General features: G+C 45.4%; 1 protein-coding gene across 2 annotated transcripts in view; it reads left to right on the plus strand.

The window, feature by feature from the left end:
• Positions 1 to 2,147: 2,147 nt before the first annotated feature.
• The window catches only part of LOC139228753 (UV excision repair protein RAD23 homolog B-like), a 47,478-nt gene continuing 29,617 nt past the window's right edge, over positions 2,148 to 20,008 (plus strand). Inside the window, exons 1-2 of one of the 2 annotated variants that reach the window (XM_070860073.1) lie at positions 2,148 to 2,308; positions 15,614 to 15,695. In XM_070860073.1, the coding sequence (XP_070716174.1) occupies positions 2,243 to 2,308; positions 15,614 to 15,695 (148 nt within the window). In that variant the 5' untranslated portion in view covers positions 2,148 to 2,242. The remainder of the gene's footprint in view (positions 2,309 to 15,613; positions 15,696 to 20,008) is intronic. The other variant, XM_070860072.1, reaches the window with a different exon arrangement.

Genomic DNA, 20,008 nt, shown 5'->3' on the forward strand with positions numbered 1-20,008 from the left:
GCTGCCATATCGGGCCTGCGGCAGGTGGTGAAAGAACCAACACGAGGGAAAAACATACTTAATCTCGTCCTCACCAATCTACCTATCGCAGATGCATCTGTCCATGACAGCATTGGTAGCAGTGACCACCGCACAGTCATTGTGGAGACGAAGTCACGTCTTCACACTGAGGTACTCCTCCATCATGTTGTGTGGCACTACCACTGCGCTAAATGGGATAGATTCATAACAGATCTAGCAGCTCAAAAGTGGCAGCAGAATCATATTCCACCACAATCTGTAATCTCATGACATGGCATATCCCTCACTCTACCATTACCGTCAAGCTAGGGGACCAACCCTGGTTTAATAAGGAGTGGAGAAGAGCATGCCAGGCTTACCTAAAAATGAGGAGCCAACCTGGGGAAGCTGCAACACAGGACTACATGCATGCTAAACAGCAGAAGCAGCATGCTGTAGACAATCAACGGATCAGATCAAAGCTCTGTAGTCCTGCCACATCCAGTCGTGAATGGTGGTGGACCATTAAACAACTAACGGGAGGAAGAAACTCCATGAATATCCCCATCCTCAATGATGGCAGAGCCCAGCACGTGAGTGCAAAAGACCATGCTGAAGCGGTTGCAACCTTCTTCAGCCAGAAGTATCAAGTGGATGATCCATATTGGCCTCCCCCTGATATCCTCACTATCACAGAAGCCAGTCAATTCGATTTGCTCCAAGTGATATCAGGAAACGGCTGAGCACACTGGATACAGCAAAAGCTATGGGCCCCGCCAACATCCTGGCTGTTGTGCTGAAGACTTGTGCTCCAGATCTAGCTGCGCCCCTAGCCAAGCTGTTCCAATACAGCTACAACCCTGGCATCTATCAGACAATGTGGAAAACTGCCTAGGTATGCCCGGTCCAATAAAGCAGTTCAAATCCAATCCGTCACATTGTCTGCATGCCCGATACTAGACTCCAGAAACAAGCACTCTACTCTGAGCTACGTCACAGAAAGTGAGTCCCAGGAGGGCAGAAAAACACTTCAAGGACACCTTCAAAGCCTCCTTGAAAGAATGTAACATTCACCGACTCTTGGGAATCCCTGGCCCAAGACCGCTCAAAGTCGAGAAGCATCCAAGAAGGCAGCGAACGCTTCGAGTCTCTTCGTTGGGAGCACACGGAGACCAAGTACAAATAGCGGATGGAGCGGACGACAATCCAAGCACCCCACCCACCCACCCGTCCTTTCAACCACCGACTGCCCCACCTGCGACAGATACCGTAGATCCCGCAGTGGTCTCATCAGTCACCTGAGAATCCATTTTAGTGCGGAGGCAAGTCATCCTTGACTCTGGAGGGACTGCCTAAGAAGAGGGGCGAATTTCCTTTTTATAATACGGCGACCAGAATTGCACGCAGTACGTACTCGGTGTGGTCTAACCGAGGTTCGATACAGGTTGAGCAGAACTTCCCTATTTTTCAATTCTATCCCTCTGGAAATAAGGCCTAGTATGACGCGTGGCCTTGTGGCCTTGTGGCCTTGTGGCCTCCCTCACCTGCAGTTAGCTGTGACAATAGCTCCACACACGGAAGGCACACTGGGAGAGAAGCAGCGCCTGCCGCCCAGTGATGTCACCGCAGGTCCGGTGCGCGCCGGAGCGCATTACGTCACCGGCATGGTTGACGTCACGCTAGGGGCCTGCGAGCGGGTGGCGGCGGCGGCCCAGAAAGAGAAAATGGCCGAGCGTCAGTGTGTGTGGAGTTAGTTTAAACGGGCCAAAGGTGCCATTGCTGGCGGTGGAAAGAGCCGCCGGTGTTGATTCCCGCTTTACTACACAAACATCGCGTTTACCTCACGCGGGCCGGACGGACGAGCGCGCGCCCACCCGGCCACACAAACTCTTTCCATCACCAATATGGCGGCAGCGGGGCGGTCACGTGCCTCATCCGGCTGGCCTGACGAGAGGCGGTCAAGCTGCGTCTGGAGGAGGGGGCGGGGCCTCGCACGCAGCAGCAGCTGCTTGGCGTACGTGCATGCCGGCATCTCCCCTTTTTTTCGCTCGCGCTGTGTCGACGACACAAGGCGGCCGTTGGTGAGGGCGCGAGGGCAAGATGCACGGTCCTCCCCCCCCCCCGCAGCGTGATGACGCAGCCGTTTAGGCGCGAGGACGTGTGGACGCGGCGCGCACGCACGCTGACACTCTGAGTGACTGAGCGGCTGTGCAGGCTGAGAGCGGACCGAGAGCGGGAGACGATGCAGATCACGCTGAAGACCCTCCAGCAGCAAACCTTCCGCATCGACATCGACTCCGAGCAGACGGTGAGTCAGTGTTGGCCTGCGTTCGGGCCCGCCGGCCTGGGGACACCGTGGGGCAGGAGAAGGAGGGCCCGGCGGGAGTTTGAAGGGGAGCAGACGGGAGAGACCTTCGGTGTAGGCCCCAGGCCCCGGAGCAGGACGCCGATCCCAAGCCTCAGGATGGTGCAGGGCTGAAGAGGAGAGGCCTGAAGGCCGGCAGCACCCGCGGGCTACACCGGGCTGGGAAAGTGGGGCCTTCGCGTTCCAACCCCCCCGGCTCAGGTCGTGCCGTGGCCCCTAGGAAAGCCCGGGGATCCCGGCGGCATTAGGCCGCCGATGGCCAGTCGGCGGGGTGGTGTTGGCCGTGCCCTTTCCCCCCCCCCCCCCCCCCCCGCGCTGGTGTTGCTGGCTCCGCGGGACCTTTCCACTCGGCCCTGGGGGCGGATTGTTCACCCGCCCCCCCCCCACCGGGGCAGCTTGGCTCCTGCTGAGAGGCTCATTCTTGCACTCAATTGGCTTTAATCAGGCGGTGGGGAGGGGGTGCGGAGGGAGCTTGCAAAGTTTGGCCACTTTAATAAACCTGTTTCTTAGCAGTGCTGGTAGAGGCCTCGGCACTGGGCATGATGCATCAAATTAGAAAAAGTAACATTAAACCTGCACTGGGAGCACACCCAAAACAACCATGACACAGCAGCGCAATACAGTTGTCAGTGCGAAGTGTGCAGGGGCAGTGAAGTCTGGGGCCTGCTGCTAAGAACTGCGAGGTTAAATTGTGCCTTAAGTGCTCTCCATTTAAGAAACAGTTGTGTAACAGCCCCCCCTCCCCCCCCCCCCCCCCCCCAACTCAATCTTCTGGACAGCTAAGTAGCTTTTGTTCAAATCATAAAACAACCTCTAAGGCTGGCATCCCTCCTCCTGTATCGAGAACATTTAAGTTTGTTGTCTCTTTTTATAAAGTATTGTCTTCAGCTGGTTTGGGGGGTGGGGTGGGGTTCTGATCTGATTCTTCAGGGAATGTGTTCCTGGGGAGCAAATTTTTTGTAAATTTACTGTGAAAGGGACTGTAGTAATAAAGCTACACACATGCTTTATTACTATGATGGAGTAACATTGTAATAACAAAGTGAATAACATTTGATTCTAAGTAGAAATAAATTGTAAAGAGAGGAAGTGTGTTCCTGGATGAGTAAAGCAGTTTGTGGCATGCCAAGTGCTCAAACTGTGGCCAGATCTCTCCCTCTGGCGGGGGAGAGATGATGGGGTGGGTGTGGGCTGGGGAGGAGAGATTAGCTGTAAAACTTTTGGATTATTTACATCAAAGTCTTTTTTTAAAGCAAAAGACTGCAAATGCTGAAAATATGAAAAGTCAGAAAATGGTGGAAACTCAACAGGCCTGTTGGCATATGTAGAGAGAAAACATTGAAGTCTGAAGGAGTGAGAATAGGCTAGGGGAGAAGTCAAAACCAATTACAAAACTTTTGAATTTGAAGCCAAGCTGAACAAACCAAATTAAGAAGAAGCAAATCTGTATTTTCTGCTAATATCCTGTTGAGTACATATTCACTCTAACAACGTGTATTTATATAGTGCCTGTAACATAGTAAAACATCCCAAGGCACCTCACAGGAGTGTTATCAAACAACATTTGGCACTGAGCCACATTAGGAGGTATTAGGACAGATGACCAAGGGATTGGTTAAAGAGGTAGCTTTTAAGGAGTGTCTTAAAGGAGGAGAGAAAAATGTGTCTTTGATACTGTAACAAGCACTAACTAATGGTAATACTGAATGTTGTGGGAATGAACTGTTGCATTATGCAAGCATGGTTGTGCTTAGTCTGTAAATGGATGAATGGTGGAGGGTAGATGCTGCTGATATTCTCTCATGTTTGATGGTAAACTGACAGTTGCAAGTTGTTGAAAAATGCTGTAAGCTTTCCCAGTGGCTTAGTTGTTAAACAGACCATGGACCATATTGAGCCATTCAGAGCAGACAGTCCTGTGGCTTAATCCCCGGCCTGTGCTTTAGCTAATCTGAGCCAGGGCAGCATTTTGGGTCATAGTATTTATTTCAGCTATTTGGGGCTGGGTAGGGGAAAACTTGAGTCAGGGTTCCTCTCGATTGCGATCCAGAGCTCAGCTTTAATGTAGGCTCGACTTGCTATGCATGAGCTAAAGAATGACCATTTCAGTAAGGTACTGATGCCCATGGATTCATATCTCAGCAATTGTTGGCGCATGGCACCCATGAAACTGAGTGCTGGCAAGCACTTTCAGGAAAAATTGAGACTTGTTTTAATTTCTAATGCTACCACATTGTATTTGTGTGCTGCTTTTTGTCCATTGACCTGGTGCATCTTCTGTCTAGATAACATTTAAATGTATGATTGCACACACGATGAAAGCATTCGCATAAAATCAAATTCTTCATCTCTGACCCGTTGCTAGCTTGTACACTACAGAGTGGGATAGTCTGGGCCGGAGGTTTCTCAAGAAAAAAGCATTATCCAGGCACTTTGAGGTTATTTTTTTAATATTTCATTTCTGTTGAAGTTACCAATCATCTACGGTCTAGTGACTGAAAACCCTGCGGCTTGAATTCTTTCTACTTTATGCCTGGCAGTCATCCTGAACCTCTGGACTCTTGAGTTAGCAGGGGTAGAGTAGTGTGTATTTTTATTTAAACAGTTACCTTGTACATCACACGTAACCCTGACTAAGAGGATGCACAGGTAACCTGTTCCTGGGTCTGTTAGCAATGTCACCTTTGTCTTAATCCAGGGTAGTAATTGTGAGTGAAGCCTGGATGACTTAATCCTGTTCTTCTCTTGGAAAATGTCTGGCTGCCAAAGTGTGCGCACAGGCATAGTAACATTTTTTTAGTGCACTATATAACTTATGGGTAGCTAGCAAGTTTGCATAGTGGAGTCTAGGATATATCTGTTTCCTTTCTTCACTGTCCAGAGCAGGTGAAGTGGTAGCTACATCTTCATTCAGACTTAAAGCTGGCTTCAACTGCTCATGCTTGTGTAATCAGGTTGTCAGCATGTGTCTATATCTTTCAGGTTACCTCAGAGGAGGAGATCTAATCTCAGTGGTGCGATCTTGTGAATGTGGAGGCCAGATATGCTCACTGCCTTCAGAAAGGGAGCATCCTAGGGGGATTTATCTTGCTTGTGTAAGATGCAGTCCACCTCTTTCTGAAAAGGATAAAAATGTTCACCTTCAGCTTCAGTCTTTTACGGGAGTAAATACCTTTTGAAATTGAAACAGGTTTTCAGGTTGGTTGTACAGATGCGCAGCATGGATGCTGGGGGATGAGTTACAAGTAGTAATTAATCTGAGGGGTTCAAATGATAAGTGCTTGCATTTATATCGCGCCTGTCATGACTTCCGGGCACCTCAAAGTGCTTTACAGCCAACGAAGTACCTTTTGAAGTGTAGTCACTGTTGTAATGTAGGAAACACAGCAGCAACTTGCACACAAGATCCAACAAACAGCAATGAGGTAATGACCAGATAGTTTTTTTTATGTTATTAGTTAAGGGATAAATATATAGAATAATGGAAACCCAGGAGTGAGTTTACAGGCTGGAATCTAATTGAGGGATTCCGATTTCGTATATTGAATAATGGACACCCGGGAGTGAGTGTCCAGCACAAACCTGAGGGGGTTCCAATGTTGTAAACTGCATTCTCTGGTTTTTAAGTGCCAGATGAACCTTCAGATTGGGTTACAGCCTTGTAATTTCTCTCTGGCATTTTTAACTTGCTATTTCTGTGCCAACAGAGGCTACTGAAACTGCTGTCTGAGCTTTGTTATTGATGAATTCTCACAAGTAGATTAACGATTCCTACATTATTGCAGTTTTATCAGTAAATTGCAATATTGATGTGGAAATTATAAATATAGCCTGTTACAACTTTCTGCACCGTGTAGCTTCACAGGGTTCACAAGTTTTGTCAGCTTATTAGTACAACTAAGGGATTTTTCATTTTAACAGACATCGTTCCAGTCACCAGTAAAAGTGGTTCCCAAAAGTTCCATAATCTGTTGGAATGCTGCAGGACACGTGTCCTGTTCATACCATTAATCGGATTTTGATTTATAAGCATTTTTGTTGGAATAATTAAATTCAAGAACTATAATGGTATCGTGTGTTGGTTTGATGAAATGGTTAATGCAAGCAGTTCTTGATCTCAGCTGTGGAGAGACTCCAGTTGTACGAAAGCTACTTTTTGAGAGCCAGTGGGGGGATTCAGCAGTAGGTGTTTCAGTCTATCTACTAAAAGTGGTGTGTAGAGTGGAGAAACAGTGAAGCAAGAGGAATATATCTCTTGGGAGTAAGTTCCGCTGTCTGGGGGTTTAAAATTCCTTTTGTTCTATAGCAGAGGGGACAGTTGGCGGCTAGATGGGAAAATATAGGGTAGTGGCAGTAGGCATATGCACACTGTTTTGTTCCCTCCTTTGCCATGGAGCTGCCTTGCATTGCCAGCAAGATAATTGCTTAGGCTCATGTGGAGCATAAATACCGGCATGGACCTGTTGGGCCGAATGGCCTGTTTCTGTGCTGTGAATAATACGTAATTCCATGACTAAAATTATCCAAAAACACAGAAAAAGGAGGAAAAATTGAAGGGGGATTTGTACATTTTGGCATATGCAGTGATGTATTAGTTTTCTAGTGACTTGTTCCTGCTGAGGAGGAATAGGGGTTTTTACTTTAAAATAGTAGGAGTGTTGCAGAGCAGCACATCATTTTTTATGAAAGAAGCAGGTATGCTGTTAATTAGAATCATTGGAATTTTGCAGCACCGAATGAAGCCATTCAGCCCATTGTACCTGTGCAGCTCTTTGGAAAAGCTATCCCTACCCTTTCCTCATATCGGGCCCAAGTTTCCACATGATTTGCGCCTGATTTTTAGGAGCAACTGGTGGAGAACGGACTATCTTAGAAATCGCAATTCTCCACATTTTTTTTTCTGCAGTTCTAGTCAGGTAGAACAGTTCTACTTTGGAACAGAATTTTTTCTTCAAAAGGGGGCGTGTCCGGCCACTGACGCCTGATTTCAAAGTTTCCACAGTGAAAATGTACTCCAAACTAAAGTAGAATGGAGCAAGTGAAGATTTTTGTAGAACTGAAAAAACCTGTTCTACACATTAAAAAATCAGGCGCAGGTTACAAATTAGGCGTCCAGAACGAGTTGGGGGGGGGGGGAGAGGGAACTCATTAAATTCTACAATAAATCCTTATTTATACTTCTACAAATATTATACAAATAAATCCAACCTGAATAAACATTTATAAGAAAAGATTAAATAAACCATCTTCCTACCTGTGTGAAAGTGCTTCAGGCACGGAGAATTCTGCAGTCAGTCTGAGGCGCCCGTTCTTCCCACGGGGGGGGGGGGGGGGGGGGGAGGGAGGGGAGAGGAGGCGCCCGTTCTTTCCCGCGGGGGAGGCGCCCGTTCTTCCCGCGGGAGGGGAGAGGAGGCACCCGTTCTTCCTGCGGGGGGGGGGGAGGGGAGAAGAGGAGGTGCCCGTTCTTCCCGCGGAGGGTGGGGGGAAGGAGACAGTGAGAAGGCTGCATGTGCTGATGGCAATGTGCTTTTATTAAAAAAATGTTCAAAAATGAAACAGCTACAAAGAACTACAAAAATGGGCGAGTGCCAATGTTTTTTTCACAGAGCATGCGCGAACGCTCCAACGCGCACGTGCAGCGTTGCCGGCAGGAAAAAAAACTAATTTAAATAGTACCCGCCCCCTCCCACTTACAAAATCGGCGCGAGTGTAGGCTCCGCCCCCTTGGGCGCCGCGCCAGGCAGACGAGGAGCTGCAGAACGCTCCAGAATCGCAATTATTTTTTTTTAGGCGCGGAAAATGGGTGCCCAGCTCGGAGGGGCGCCCGTTTTTTTATTGTGTGGAAACTTGGGCCCATACTTTTACATTTCACTTACTGAAATAATTATTCACTTCCCTTTCAAAAGCTTTATGGATTTTGATTCTATTACTGTTTCTGGTAGTGAATTCCATATTCCAACTACCCTCTGCTTAAAAAATTCTCCTAACCTCTTTCTTACTAATATTTTAATTATTTAAGGAGAGTATATTACACATTTGTCCTTCTGCAGAGACCCTTTCAATTTCAGAAAATTTTGAGTAAAGTTGCTCCAACATACCCTTGTCCCTTCTGCTCCCAGGATCGACCAGAGTACTAAAAAAGCTCAGCCCTTTTATCTGTTGCTGTCTTAAGGAGCAGAGTTGGTCTGCAAGTAGATGGGTGTATACAGTTGCAGCATGCGCATGTTGGTATGGGACTCTGGTAGAAGAGGCATTTGATGTTAGCTGATTTTAGTTGGGGCAACAGCTGTGGTACCTTTGGCGTAACGCTTAGGTTACGAGTGGAGCAAATTGGATAGAGTTTCTGCTCATGATAGCTGTCCCGTTACCCCTACTAAATGGTCAGATCGAGCCGGTCTGATTCCTCTGCATTCAATTGGTCTGCTGACACTGGCTAGGTGCTCAAAATTTGTGGCTCTGGTGAAACTAGTTCAGCGAAGAGCCTATATCTTCCAGGGTGCTGAGAGGAAAATAATTTGGGGATTTGCAAGCGTACAAACTCATGCTGGATGTAAGGAACCTGTTGATTATTGGAATTTAAATTAGTGTTGTGGAGTCTGGGAGTGTTCTATGTTTTGATAAGGCAACAACCACTCAACATAGCTGCTGTAAATTTACAATCTGATGTTTTTCCAGGGAGCAGGCACTGCGGTGGGAATGATTCCAACAGCACCCGTGTTGGCTGAGTTTTGACTAAGTCCATTTCCCTCGGTCCAGTTTTTGCCCTGCCCCATAGCAGAGACTGCCCTTGTCTAAAGTCACTAATAATGTCCCCTGACTGATAGTGATGCACTATCCCTTTGTCCTTATCGACACTTCTAGCATTCAGCATAGACAATCTCAGCATTCTTCTTTACTAATTTGTTGGGATGGTTACACTCCTAATGCAGCTTGCGCATCTACAGCAACTACTTGTCCTCGAGCAGTGACATTGGTTACCTCAACCAAGCTCTACCTCCGTATATCTCAGCCCATGAGTACTTTGTGCCGTTTTTCTGTCTGATGTCTTGGTTAAACCAGAATTTCCTTCAACTGAACAACAGGAAGACTGAAACCATTGGTTTTGGCTCTTGCCAAACACTTTGCACACTTGCCAATGATTGCATTCCCCATTCTCGCTGTTCAGTCAAGGCAAAGGCAGACATTATATAAATTCCCCATTCTGTTTGATTTATCCACGACCAAGACTGCTTGCTTCCAGTAGTGTCCACCACCATTGCCGCTGCTTTATCGCCACTTCTCAAAAGCTTACCTTGTTGGCCTTCCATGTTGCACCTGCATAATTTCCAAAGCTCTGCCACTCATACCTTACCTACAGTAAGCCCTGCTTACACATCACCTCTCTGCTCCCCCCGCCCCGGGGGGGGGGGGGGGGGTGGCATTGGTCTACATTGGCTTGGTGTCTCCCAACATCTCTTCCTGTGTCCTTGAGTGCTCTTGTTTTGGTATGGTTTATTCTCTTCCCTGCCCCCCCTCCTCAGCCACCTTGATCCAACTGTTTTGAACTCTGACCCCCAACCCCTTCATCTTTCTACCTCCGTTTCCACCTTTAAAAGCCATCTCTCATCTTTTCAACTAAGCGTTTAGTCACCTTGCCTATCATTCCGGCAAAAATTTGTTGTGCGTGTGCCATTTCTCCTCTGAAGTGCTTTGACATGTTTTTCTATGTTAAAGGTGCTATATAAATGCAAGTTATTAGGTTGGTTATTGACTCAGCCACTGTACTTGTTGTGTGCTGATTGGTAAAGTCTCTCGGTGCATTGGTGTTGCTCCATTGACACATGATTCACAGCTGTGGAGGAGATCAGCTAGGCATAAATGAGAAGCTTTCCCATAGAGATGTAAAATTGGAGGGCTACCTTTGTACACCATGTGATTGGTTAGAGTGGAAAGCAGCCGGAGCTAAGTAACTCTGCTTTCTTGGACAAGGAATGCTGTATAACAATGAGCGAAGTGTTGATCAACTGCTGACACGGTTATCCCAATGCAGCTGTTTCCCTAGTGTCACAAATGACATCCCTTTTTTTTTGTAAGCTGTCTAGCCAGGGTAGGAGTATTTATGTAAATATGATCTGTTGATGTCAGTAACTCTGCAACAGGAGGGGCAGGGAAGAAAAGGAACACAGCAGGTGTAGCGTTTCTTAGGAGCTTTCACCAGAAAAGCGCTACGGCAGTGTTGACGCCCAGCGGATCATCTTGGCTGTGTCACTACAGCTTTCCAGAGCAAGGGCAAATTGCTTAGCATGTGGCCAGTTTTAGTTATTGGCCCTGGAATCAGCTACGCGGGCGTAGCTAAAAATAGGACAAAAGATCCGCAATTACCTTTTGGTCGACGCTTACCAGAGATCCTGGACTCGAGGCCTCCTTCTTGCGCAACGGATCGCGTTCATGTTGGGACGTCCGTAGGAGTCATGTGGACCTGGAAACCCAACCAGGTAAAGTCTTTTCTCATTCATAGTAATAGGAGCTTCGTAAGTCCAAAATTCCTATTACTATGAATGAGAAACACACCCAAACACTACATAAAAAATTAACGAAACACCTCACATAAATACATTATAGAAATTAAAGTTGATAGAAATGTTTTTGGGGGAAAAAAAAAATTTGACGATTTAAAATTTTTTTTAAATTATGGTTTACAATAAAATTACCTGAGTGGGCAGGGTTTTTAACAAATATGTATTTTTAAATTTTATTTTGATATGTTTTAAAACTGTTATGCTGGTAAAAGTTGGCTATGTGCCTGCTTTAACCAGGCGCAAGAGTTTTAAGGACATTCGCGGGGCAAGAGATGGGCAAATAGCCCAATCTCTGCCGTGGGAATGTCCTCGCTCCAGATATGCGAGAGAAACTTGGCAGATTGGAAAAGCTGGTTTTCAACGTATGTGCATTGTGCACCGAAAACCAATAGTTGCGCAGCCTTCCCGGGTCCGTGTTCACTCTGCAAAGCATCGGTGCAGCCAATTGTACAGCAATGTGAGGTTGCTCGGAGTATGTTGCGTTTCGGGTGATCTTGTGAAATGCCGATTGTACGGCCCAGTTTCTGCTTGAACCTGGACTGGAAGAAACACTGAGGTCATCACTGGGTGAGATACATTTTTCACTGGCCAAAAGCTAACTTTTAACAACAGAAAATCAGCATTAAGTAGTTAAATAAACTAACGTGGACAAGGGTGTGGTCAGCAGGTCAGTGGTGCTGTAGCAGGTCATGAAGGAGCAACAGCAACAAAGAAGTAGGGAAACTGTATGAAGGGTTTGGTCCAGTGAAGAAAAAATAAATTATTGGTTCATGTGATATTTGTACGGTAGCCTAGTGGCTATGATATAGAAGTAGCAATCCTGAGTCGTGAGTTCAAATCCCACTATATCAAGTTGTGAAATTGTATTCAATAAATCTGGTAATTTGTGAACTGGCACCAGAAAAATGACCATGAAAGGTGCCGGATTATCGTTATAATGTGTGTACCTTTGAGTATGCTCACAGGTTTGTAGAGTGCTGAGTTGGGAGCGGCTTAGCCAGTCACGAGATATTCACAAGGCTCAATAAAACCCCAGTCAGTTTGATTCGGGGGATCCACGATGAGGCAGGTGGTTGTGAGCCTGGTGGATGAACTGGTAATGTGTCGTGTGATTGTTAAACCTTTGCTATTAAGAACTAGTTGGTTTATTAGCATTGTGTTGCTATGAATTCTTCAGCAAAGAACGCATGTAGCAAATATATTAGTAAACCTGAACTGAACCCAACTGGTTCAGTGATGCCTTCTGGGAAGGGAACCTAGTCTTGCCTACACGTGACTCCAGTCCCACACTGGTTGACAGTCAGTGCCCTCGGGGCAGCGTCGCCTACATCCCGGAAATACATTTTGAAATAAAAAACATATTTGTAATTCTAAACGAGTTTATGCTGCACCACACATTGACATAATGGCCTGATATCTCTCCCTAAATTCGATTGAATGTAGGTCTGCTTGCTCTGCATTTTCTGTTTATGTTTGAAACATAAATCATTAATGAAGAAAGAAAGGATTGGCAAAGGCAGGATAGATGTTGCGGATAGCTTGACTAGTTGCTTTGTTTGTAAGAAGCAAAATGCTGCAGGTGCTGGAAAAGTATAAAGCTGGAAACGCACAGCAGCTCGGTCTGCATCTGTGGCGATAACAGGCCACAGTGGGTAACATTTATCAGCTGTGACCTCTGTTCTGATGAAGGGTACGTACCTGAAATGCAGACAGTTGTTTCTGTCCACAGCTGTTGATTGACCTGCTGTAAATTACTTTTTTCTCTGCTCTTCAGAATCAGGAAGTAGGTTGTGCCAGGTTAGTTGGCAAGTGCAGTTTCTAAAATGCTGATATGTTGCTAGCAAGGCATATTTTCTGTTGCTCTTGGTCTGTTGTGAACAGTATTGAGGGACATGGACTTGCGGGACCTGCTTTAGCATCTGGCAACTTGCTGTAATTAGATTCATGGTGCATGGCTTAAAGGTTTTGAAATATTGGGGAAAACATTTCTTGTAAACAAAATAAACGAACACTTCCGAAGTTCTAAGCCTAGTTTGTGTTCGGCATTCAGAAGAAACTGTAAATAAAAATACTGCTATATCAAAGGATGAGAGTATGCTGGGCTGGACACTGGTTGTGGTATACAAGTATAGGGAAGGGTGAAAGAGGGGTAAATCTGTTATTACGTAAAGGCATGAGCTACTCTAGCCTTTTCTGCCATTTATTCTTGTTCCGATTGTTATACCACCTCAGGTGGCCTAAATGTTTTACAGTTGTTGATGGTAGGTCAGTTTAGTGTACAGTGGTGGGTAGAACTGGCTGGATTTCCCAATTGATCCGGAGGCTCTGAAGCTGTTGTGAATGTGGCTCTGTCACTCGGTAACGCTGCCCACATGCACACTATAGAGGCCTCATTGTCTTATCAACAACTCTGTCGTGTAGCATGGCCTGAGAAAGTGGGTACAGTCCCCACCACTTAAAACGTCCACATTTAAAGCTTGTATCAACTAAAAAGTGATGGCCATTAACCATATGCAATAACGTCAATGTCCTATCCTGTGTATTGGATTGAAGTGCCAATTGTGCTGGCAGGGAAATGTATTGCTGTCTGATGGAAGGCTGTGATTGTCTCCTGGGACAGTGGGATTCAGGTTCAACTGTAAAAGGTTTGAGATGGTTTTGCACAATTAGTGTATTCATTCCAGATGACCTTTCTAAAAAGCACTTGAATCTTTTTGTAGTGAATTTTATGATCATTGAATCCATTGTTGGTCTTGACTTAGTGGAGCAGTCACGGTTTCAGGCCTTGTCTTTGGAAGATATGATAGGGTTGGCATTGGTTTGCATAGTACTGGTTGGGTGTGCTGGACCTAATTTTCCCCTGGTTCACACCAAGGCATGTGTGTGGGTAATGGGATTGTATTGTTGAAAAGACATTTCTGTAGAACACAATAGCCACAGTGTCTTCTCTCTCTTATCCAGTGAACACCGGTAATGAGAGATTAACTTCCATACAAAGAACCACAAATATGATATAAAAGAATGTATGAGCTACTGACTTGTGGCATGGGGTAGTTGGCAAAAGGCCCAGAACAGTATAAACGGTGACTGGACCCCCTTCCCTGGCTTTTACACATGGTGGGCATTTACTGTTGGTTTTATAAATTAAAACCATGTTTCCAATGGATTGCTGAAATTAAAATTAACTAATCCATTACTGGGCTGTACAGCTAGCTTGGAAGGTCGGAGCAGCAAAGAAACTCTCAACACAAAACCAAAATACTGCGGATGCTGGAAATCTGAAATGTAAACTGAAATTGCTGGAAATACTCAGCAGGTCAGGCCGCATCTGTGGAGAGAGAAACAGTTAATGCTTCATGCTGATGGAAAAGGTTCGAGATGTAATGGGTTTTAAGCAAGTACAGTGGCAGGGCAAGGGGGAGGGGATAGGGTGGGAGGCAGAAGAGATTAAATGACAAAAGGGCTGGTGGTGCAAGGAGATGGTAATGGGACAAGTAAAGAAACAAAAGGTGGGTCTAGTGGAGGTGTAACTGAGATGGGCAGAATCATTACCAATAGCTGCTGTCTGAGAAAATGGGGGCAGAGGTTATGGTCTGAAATTGTTGAAGTCAGTGTTGAATCTGGAAGACTGTAAAGTGCCTAATTACAACACGAGGTGCTGTTCCTCGAGCTTACATTGAGCTTCATTGGAGGGAGCAGTGTACGAGACGAGGGTCAGAGTGGGGTGGAGAATTTATAATGTCGGGTGACCGGAAGCTCAGGATCACGCTTGCGGACTGAACGGAAGTGTTCTGCAAATCGATCACTCAATCTGCACTCGGTCTCCCCAGTGTAGAGGAGACCACATCGTGAGTAGCGACTACAGTATACTGAATTGAAAAAAAGTACAAGTAAATCACTGTTTCACCTAGGAGTGTTTGGGGCCTTGAGCGGTGGGAAGGGAGGAGGTAAAAGGGCAGGTGTTGCATCTCCTGCGCTTGCACTGAAGGGAGGGGGCATTGGGGGTGATTGAGGATTGTACCAGGGTGTCGCGGAGAGAAAGATCCCTTCAGAATGCTGAAAGGGTAGGGGAAGATGTGATTGGTAGTCACATCACGCTGTATATGGCAGAGAATGTTCCATTGAATGTGGAGGCTGATTGATGGAAGATGAGGACAAGGAAAACCCTATCGTGGTTCTGAGAGGGAGGGAGGGAGGGGTGGTGATGGGAGAGCAAAAGTGCGGGAAATCGGATGGGCACAGTTGAGAAAAAAGGAAGCACTAGTATGGAAGGTGGCATCGAAGAACAGATGAGATGGAGAAACTGGGAGAATGGAATAGAGTCCTTGCAGGAAGTGGGCTGGGAGGAAGTAGTCATGGTAGCTGAGGGAGTCAGTGGGCTATAGTGGATATTGGTCGATAGCCTATCCCCAGAAATGAAGACCGAGAAGGGAAGAGTTGGAGATGGACCATGTGAAGGTGATGGTGAGTGAAGGGTGGAAATTGGAAACAAAGTTGATTACATTTTCCAGTTCAAGGCGAGAGCAGGAAACGGCACCAGTACTGTCATCAGTGTACCAGCAAAAGAGGTGAGGGACGGGACCTGAGTATGATTGGAACAAAGAATGTTCCACATATCCCTCAAAGGCAGGCATAGCTAGGACCCATACAAGTTCCCACAGCAACTTTTCTATTTTTTTTTATCCTTCAGGTAAAGGCGCTGAAGGAAAAGATTGAAGCAGAGAAAGGAAGTGATGCTTTTCCAGCTGCTGGGCAAAAGCTAATATATGCAGGTAAGGTGTAACTTTTCTAGTTCGCCAACGCATAGTGTGCTCAAAGGCTTGTGCTATTTAGGTCCAGAGGGGATACATTCACACTGGTGAGAAACTGGCATGTAGGTGAAGTTGTACAAAATCTAGGAATCGTGCAGATGTTCACATCTATATGCTACCATTATTTGCGTGCATGCATGTCATGACCAGGGCCTTGTGCTCTAAGCCACCAAAAAATTTCTCTCCTACTGTATTTATCTCATTTCCCTAATAGGTTTTGCTATTGTAATTGTATTGGAACAAATACATCTTGCGTCAATACAAAGTGTTGGGATTCCAAGTTGTCAGTTGGCACCAATCTTTTGCATCACCATTAATATGCAGTTCATTAAACCTCCTGCATTTCTCACCTAATAGAACTCGCCCGCAGCTGGTGTGAAATGCACATTGGATATAAGAACATAAGAGATAGGAACACAGGAGTAGGCCATACGGCCCCTCGAGCCTGCTCTGCCATTCAATAAGATCACGGCTGATCTGATCATGGACTCGGGTCCACTTCCCCGCTTGCTCCCCATAACCCCTTATCGTTCAAGAAACTGTCTATTTCTGTCTTAAATTTATTCAATGTCCCAGCTTCCACAGCTCTCTGAGGCAGTGAATTCCACAGATTTACAACCCTCTGAGAAGAAATTTCTCCTCATCTCTGTTTTAAATGGGCAGTCCCCTTATTCTAAGATCATGCCCTCTAGTTCTAGTCTCCCCCATCAGTGGAAACATCTTCTCTGCATCTACCTTGTTAAGCCCCCTCATAATCTTATACGTTTCGATAAGATCACCTCTCATTCTTCTGAACTCCAATGTGTAGAGGCTCAACCTTCATAAGTCAACCCCCTCATCCCCGGAATCAACCTAGCGAACCTTCTCTGAACTGCCTCCAAAGCAAGTATATCCTTTCGTAAATATGAAAACCAAAACTGCACGCAGTATTCCAGGTGTGTACTCATCAAAACCTTGTATAGCTGTAGCAAGACTTCCCTGCTTTTATACTACATCCCCTTTGCAATAAAGGCCAAGGTTCTTGCTGATCACTTGCTGTACCTGCATACTATCTGCATTTGTAACTTCATTGATTATAGCTGTGTAATCAGCTGGTTTTGCAGAAACTCAAGTCCAGTTTTGCAAGGTGTGAAATTTAATAGTATTAATTGAGCTGCAGATCACTAAGGATTTGAAGACTGAGGTCCATCGATTGACTCCAAACAGTTGGTGATTATGTGCCACTTAAGTGATAAATCAGGTGATACCGTTTGGTGTGAAGTGATAATGTGAGCTGACCACAGTAAATTGTTTTTAAAGAAATTAAGATGCATAATGTTTCTAAAATAAAGCCATCACTTTCATGCTGTTGGTAACATAATTTTAAAAGCTAATTACATTGAGATGTCCCCAAGTGCTGGACAGACTTGCCCCAGAATCTATTTCTCTTGGCACAGAATTGGTCTCGAGGTGTTGACAAATTCTAGGAGCCCCAGCCATAACAATTCTAATTGTAGCTTGGTCAAAGTTTACCTCTTGAGGCCTGCTGAAGTCTGACACAAACAGCAAGTACTGAACTGTGGGTATGATTTATTTTGGTATTTAGTGTATTTGAACTTTTTAATGTTTCTCTTTCTAGACTGAGGGGACAAGTTGTTTGCTCCTTTTTCCTGGTGTGACTTTTTTACTCCCCTCTGTCTCGCTTCTTTTGTGCCTTTCTCCCCTCAGGATAGCAAAACAGACACGAGGAGCTCAATGCACAGGAATCATTGTCACAGACCTATGTTCTATCATTCCTGTAACGTAAAAACATTTTCTCATGTTGCATGGCAACCTCGGAGAATGCTTTTTGTCCATTTGGATATGGTCTGGGTCCCATGACTGCTGGTTGCATGACATTGATTCTGTCGTCCATCTGTTGGGTGAAATGATAGCTGTGGAAAAGCACATTATTTTAAGGAGGGGTAATTTCAACTGTTTCCAAGTGTTACAAAACGTCATCTTGCAAAGTGCAAGAGTGCTGTGCCGATTTAGGTGGAGATGGTGCTAATGTACAAATGGATTCTCAATATTGGTGAAAGAGGAAGGAGCAAATAACATGAAACAGACCAACACTAACAAAACCATTACCCTTGTCCTGTGTTGGTGTCTTAGGATCTATTGTTTTCTCAAATTTCTGTTTGAGCTATGTAGTTTGTCTTTCCTTCAATCACTGAGACCAATTGTAGTGCTGCCACCACTTCCCAAACTAACTCCACACACAGCTCAGTCCTTGGGCCCTTCCTGATATGTACATTTTAAAAAAAAAAATCTGTGTGCACCCTCCATGAAGGACATCAGTGAATCAGTTGGGGTTTTATGACAATCCAACAGATGGTCAATTTTCTGGAGTCAGCCCACAAGTTACCAGATTTATTTAATTAAATTTAATTTGTCATGGTGGGATTTGAACTCTCGACCTCTGCGTTGCATGTCCACTACTATAATCACTAGGCAACTGTACTCTATATATTGTACCACAGTGTAATTACCCCTTTATAACTTGCACAGGTCTGCACTTGGTGTACATATGTTTTGAGTATAACCCCTTTGTAGGTGATCATTTTAAAAACTGGTTGTATCCAGCAGATACATGGAAACATAGAAAATAGGTGCAGGAGTAGGCCATTAAGCCCTTCGAGCCTGCACCGCCATTCAATAAGATCATGGCTGATCATTCCTTCAGTACTCCTTTCCTGCTTTCTCTCTATACCCCTTGATCCCCTTAGCCGTAAGGGCCATATCTAACTCCCTCTTGAATATATCCAATGAACTGACATCAACAACTCTCTACGGCAGGGAATTCCACAGGTTAACAACTCTCTGACTGAAGAAGTTTCTCCTCATCTCAGTCCTAAATGGCCTACCTCTTATCCTAAGACTATGTCCCCTGGTTCTGGACTTCTCCAACATCGGGAACATTCTTCCAGCATCTAACCTGTCCAGTCCCGTCAGAATCTTATACGTTTCTATGAGATCCCCTCTCATCCTTCTAAACTCCAGTGAATAAAGGCCCAGTTGATCCAGTCTCTCCTCATATGACAGTCCAGCCATCCCTGGAATCAGTCTGGTGAACCTTCGCTGTGCTCCTTCAATAGCAAGAATGTCCTTCCTCAGATTAGGAGACCAAAACTGAACACAATATTCCAGGTGAGGCCTCACTAAGGTCCTGTACAACTGCAGTAGGACGTTCCTGCTCCTATACTCAAATCCCCTAGCTATGAAGGCCAACATACCATTTGCCTTCTTCACCGCCTGCTGTACCTGCATGCCAACTTTCAATGACTGATGAACCATGACACCCAGGTCTCGTTGCACCTCCCCTTTTCCTAATCTGCCGCCATTCAGATAATATTCTGCCTTTGTGTTTTTGCCCCCAAAATGGATAACATTTATCCACATTATACTGCATCTGCCATGCATTTGCCCACTCACTAACCTGTCCAAGTCACTCTTCAGCCTCTTAGCGTCCTCCTCACAGCTCACACCGCCACCCAGTTTAGTGTCGTCTGCAAACTTGGAGATATTACACTCAATTCCTTCATCTAAATCGTTAATGTATATTGTAAAGAGCTGGGGTCCCAGCACTGAGCCCTGCGGCACTCCACTAGTCACTTCCTGCCATTCTGAAAAGGACCCGTTTATCCCGACTCTCTGCTTCCTGTCTGCCAACCAGTTCTCTATCCATGTCAGTACATTACCCCCAATACCATGCACTTTGATTTTGCACACCAATCTCTTGTGCAGGACCTTGTCAAAAGCCTTTTGAAAGTCCAAATACACCACATCCACTGGTTCTCCCTTGTCCACTCTGCTAGTTACATCCTCAAAAAATTCCAGAAGATTTGTCAAGCATGATTTTCCTTTCATAAATCCATGCTGACTTGGACCGATCCTGTCACTGCTTTCCAAATGCGCTGCTATTTCACTCTTAATGATTGATTCCAACATTTTCCCCACTACTGATGTCAGACTAACTGGTCTATAATTACCCGTTTTCTCTCCCTCCCTTTAAAAAAAAAAAAAAAAAAAAAATTGGTGTTACAATTAGCTACCCTCCAGTCCATAGGAACTGCTCCAGAGTCGATAGACTGTTGGAAAATTATCACCAATGCATCCATTATTTCTAGGGCCACTTCCTTAAGTACTCTGGAATGCCCTAGGGATTTATCGGCCTTCAATCCCATCAATTTCCCGTCCAATAAGGATATTCTTCTTTCTCCTTCTCACTAGATCCACTGTCCCCTAGTACATTC

This window comes from Pristiophorus japonicus, chromosome 18 (assembly GCF_044704955.1).
Source record: "Pristiophorus japonicus isolate sPriJap1 chromosome 18, sPriJap1.hap1, whole genome shotgun sequence".
NCBI lineage: Eukaryota > Metazoa > Chordata > Chondrichthyes > Pristiophoridae > Pristiophorus > Pristiophorus japonicus.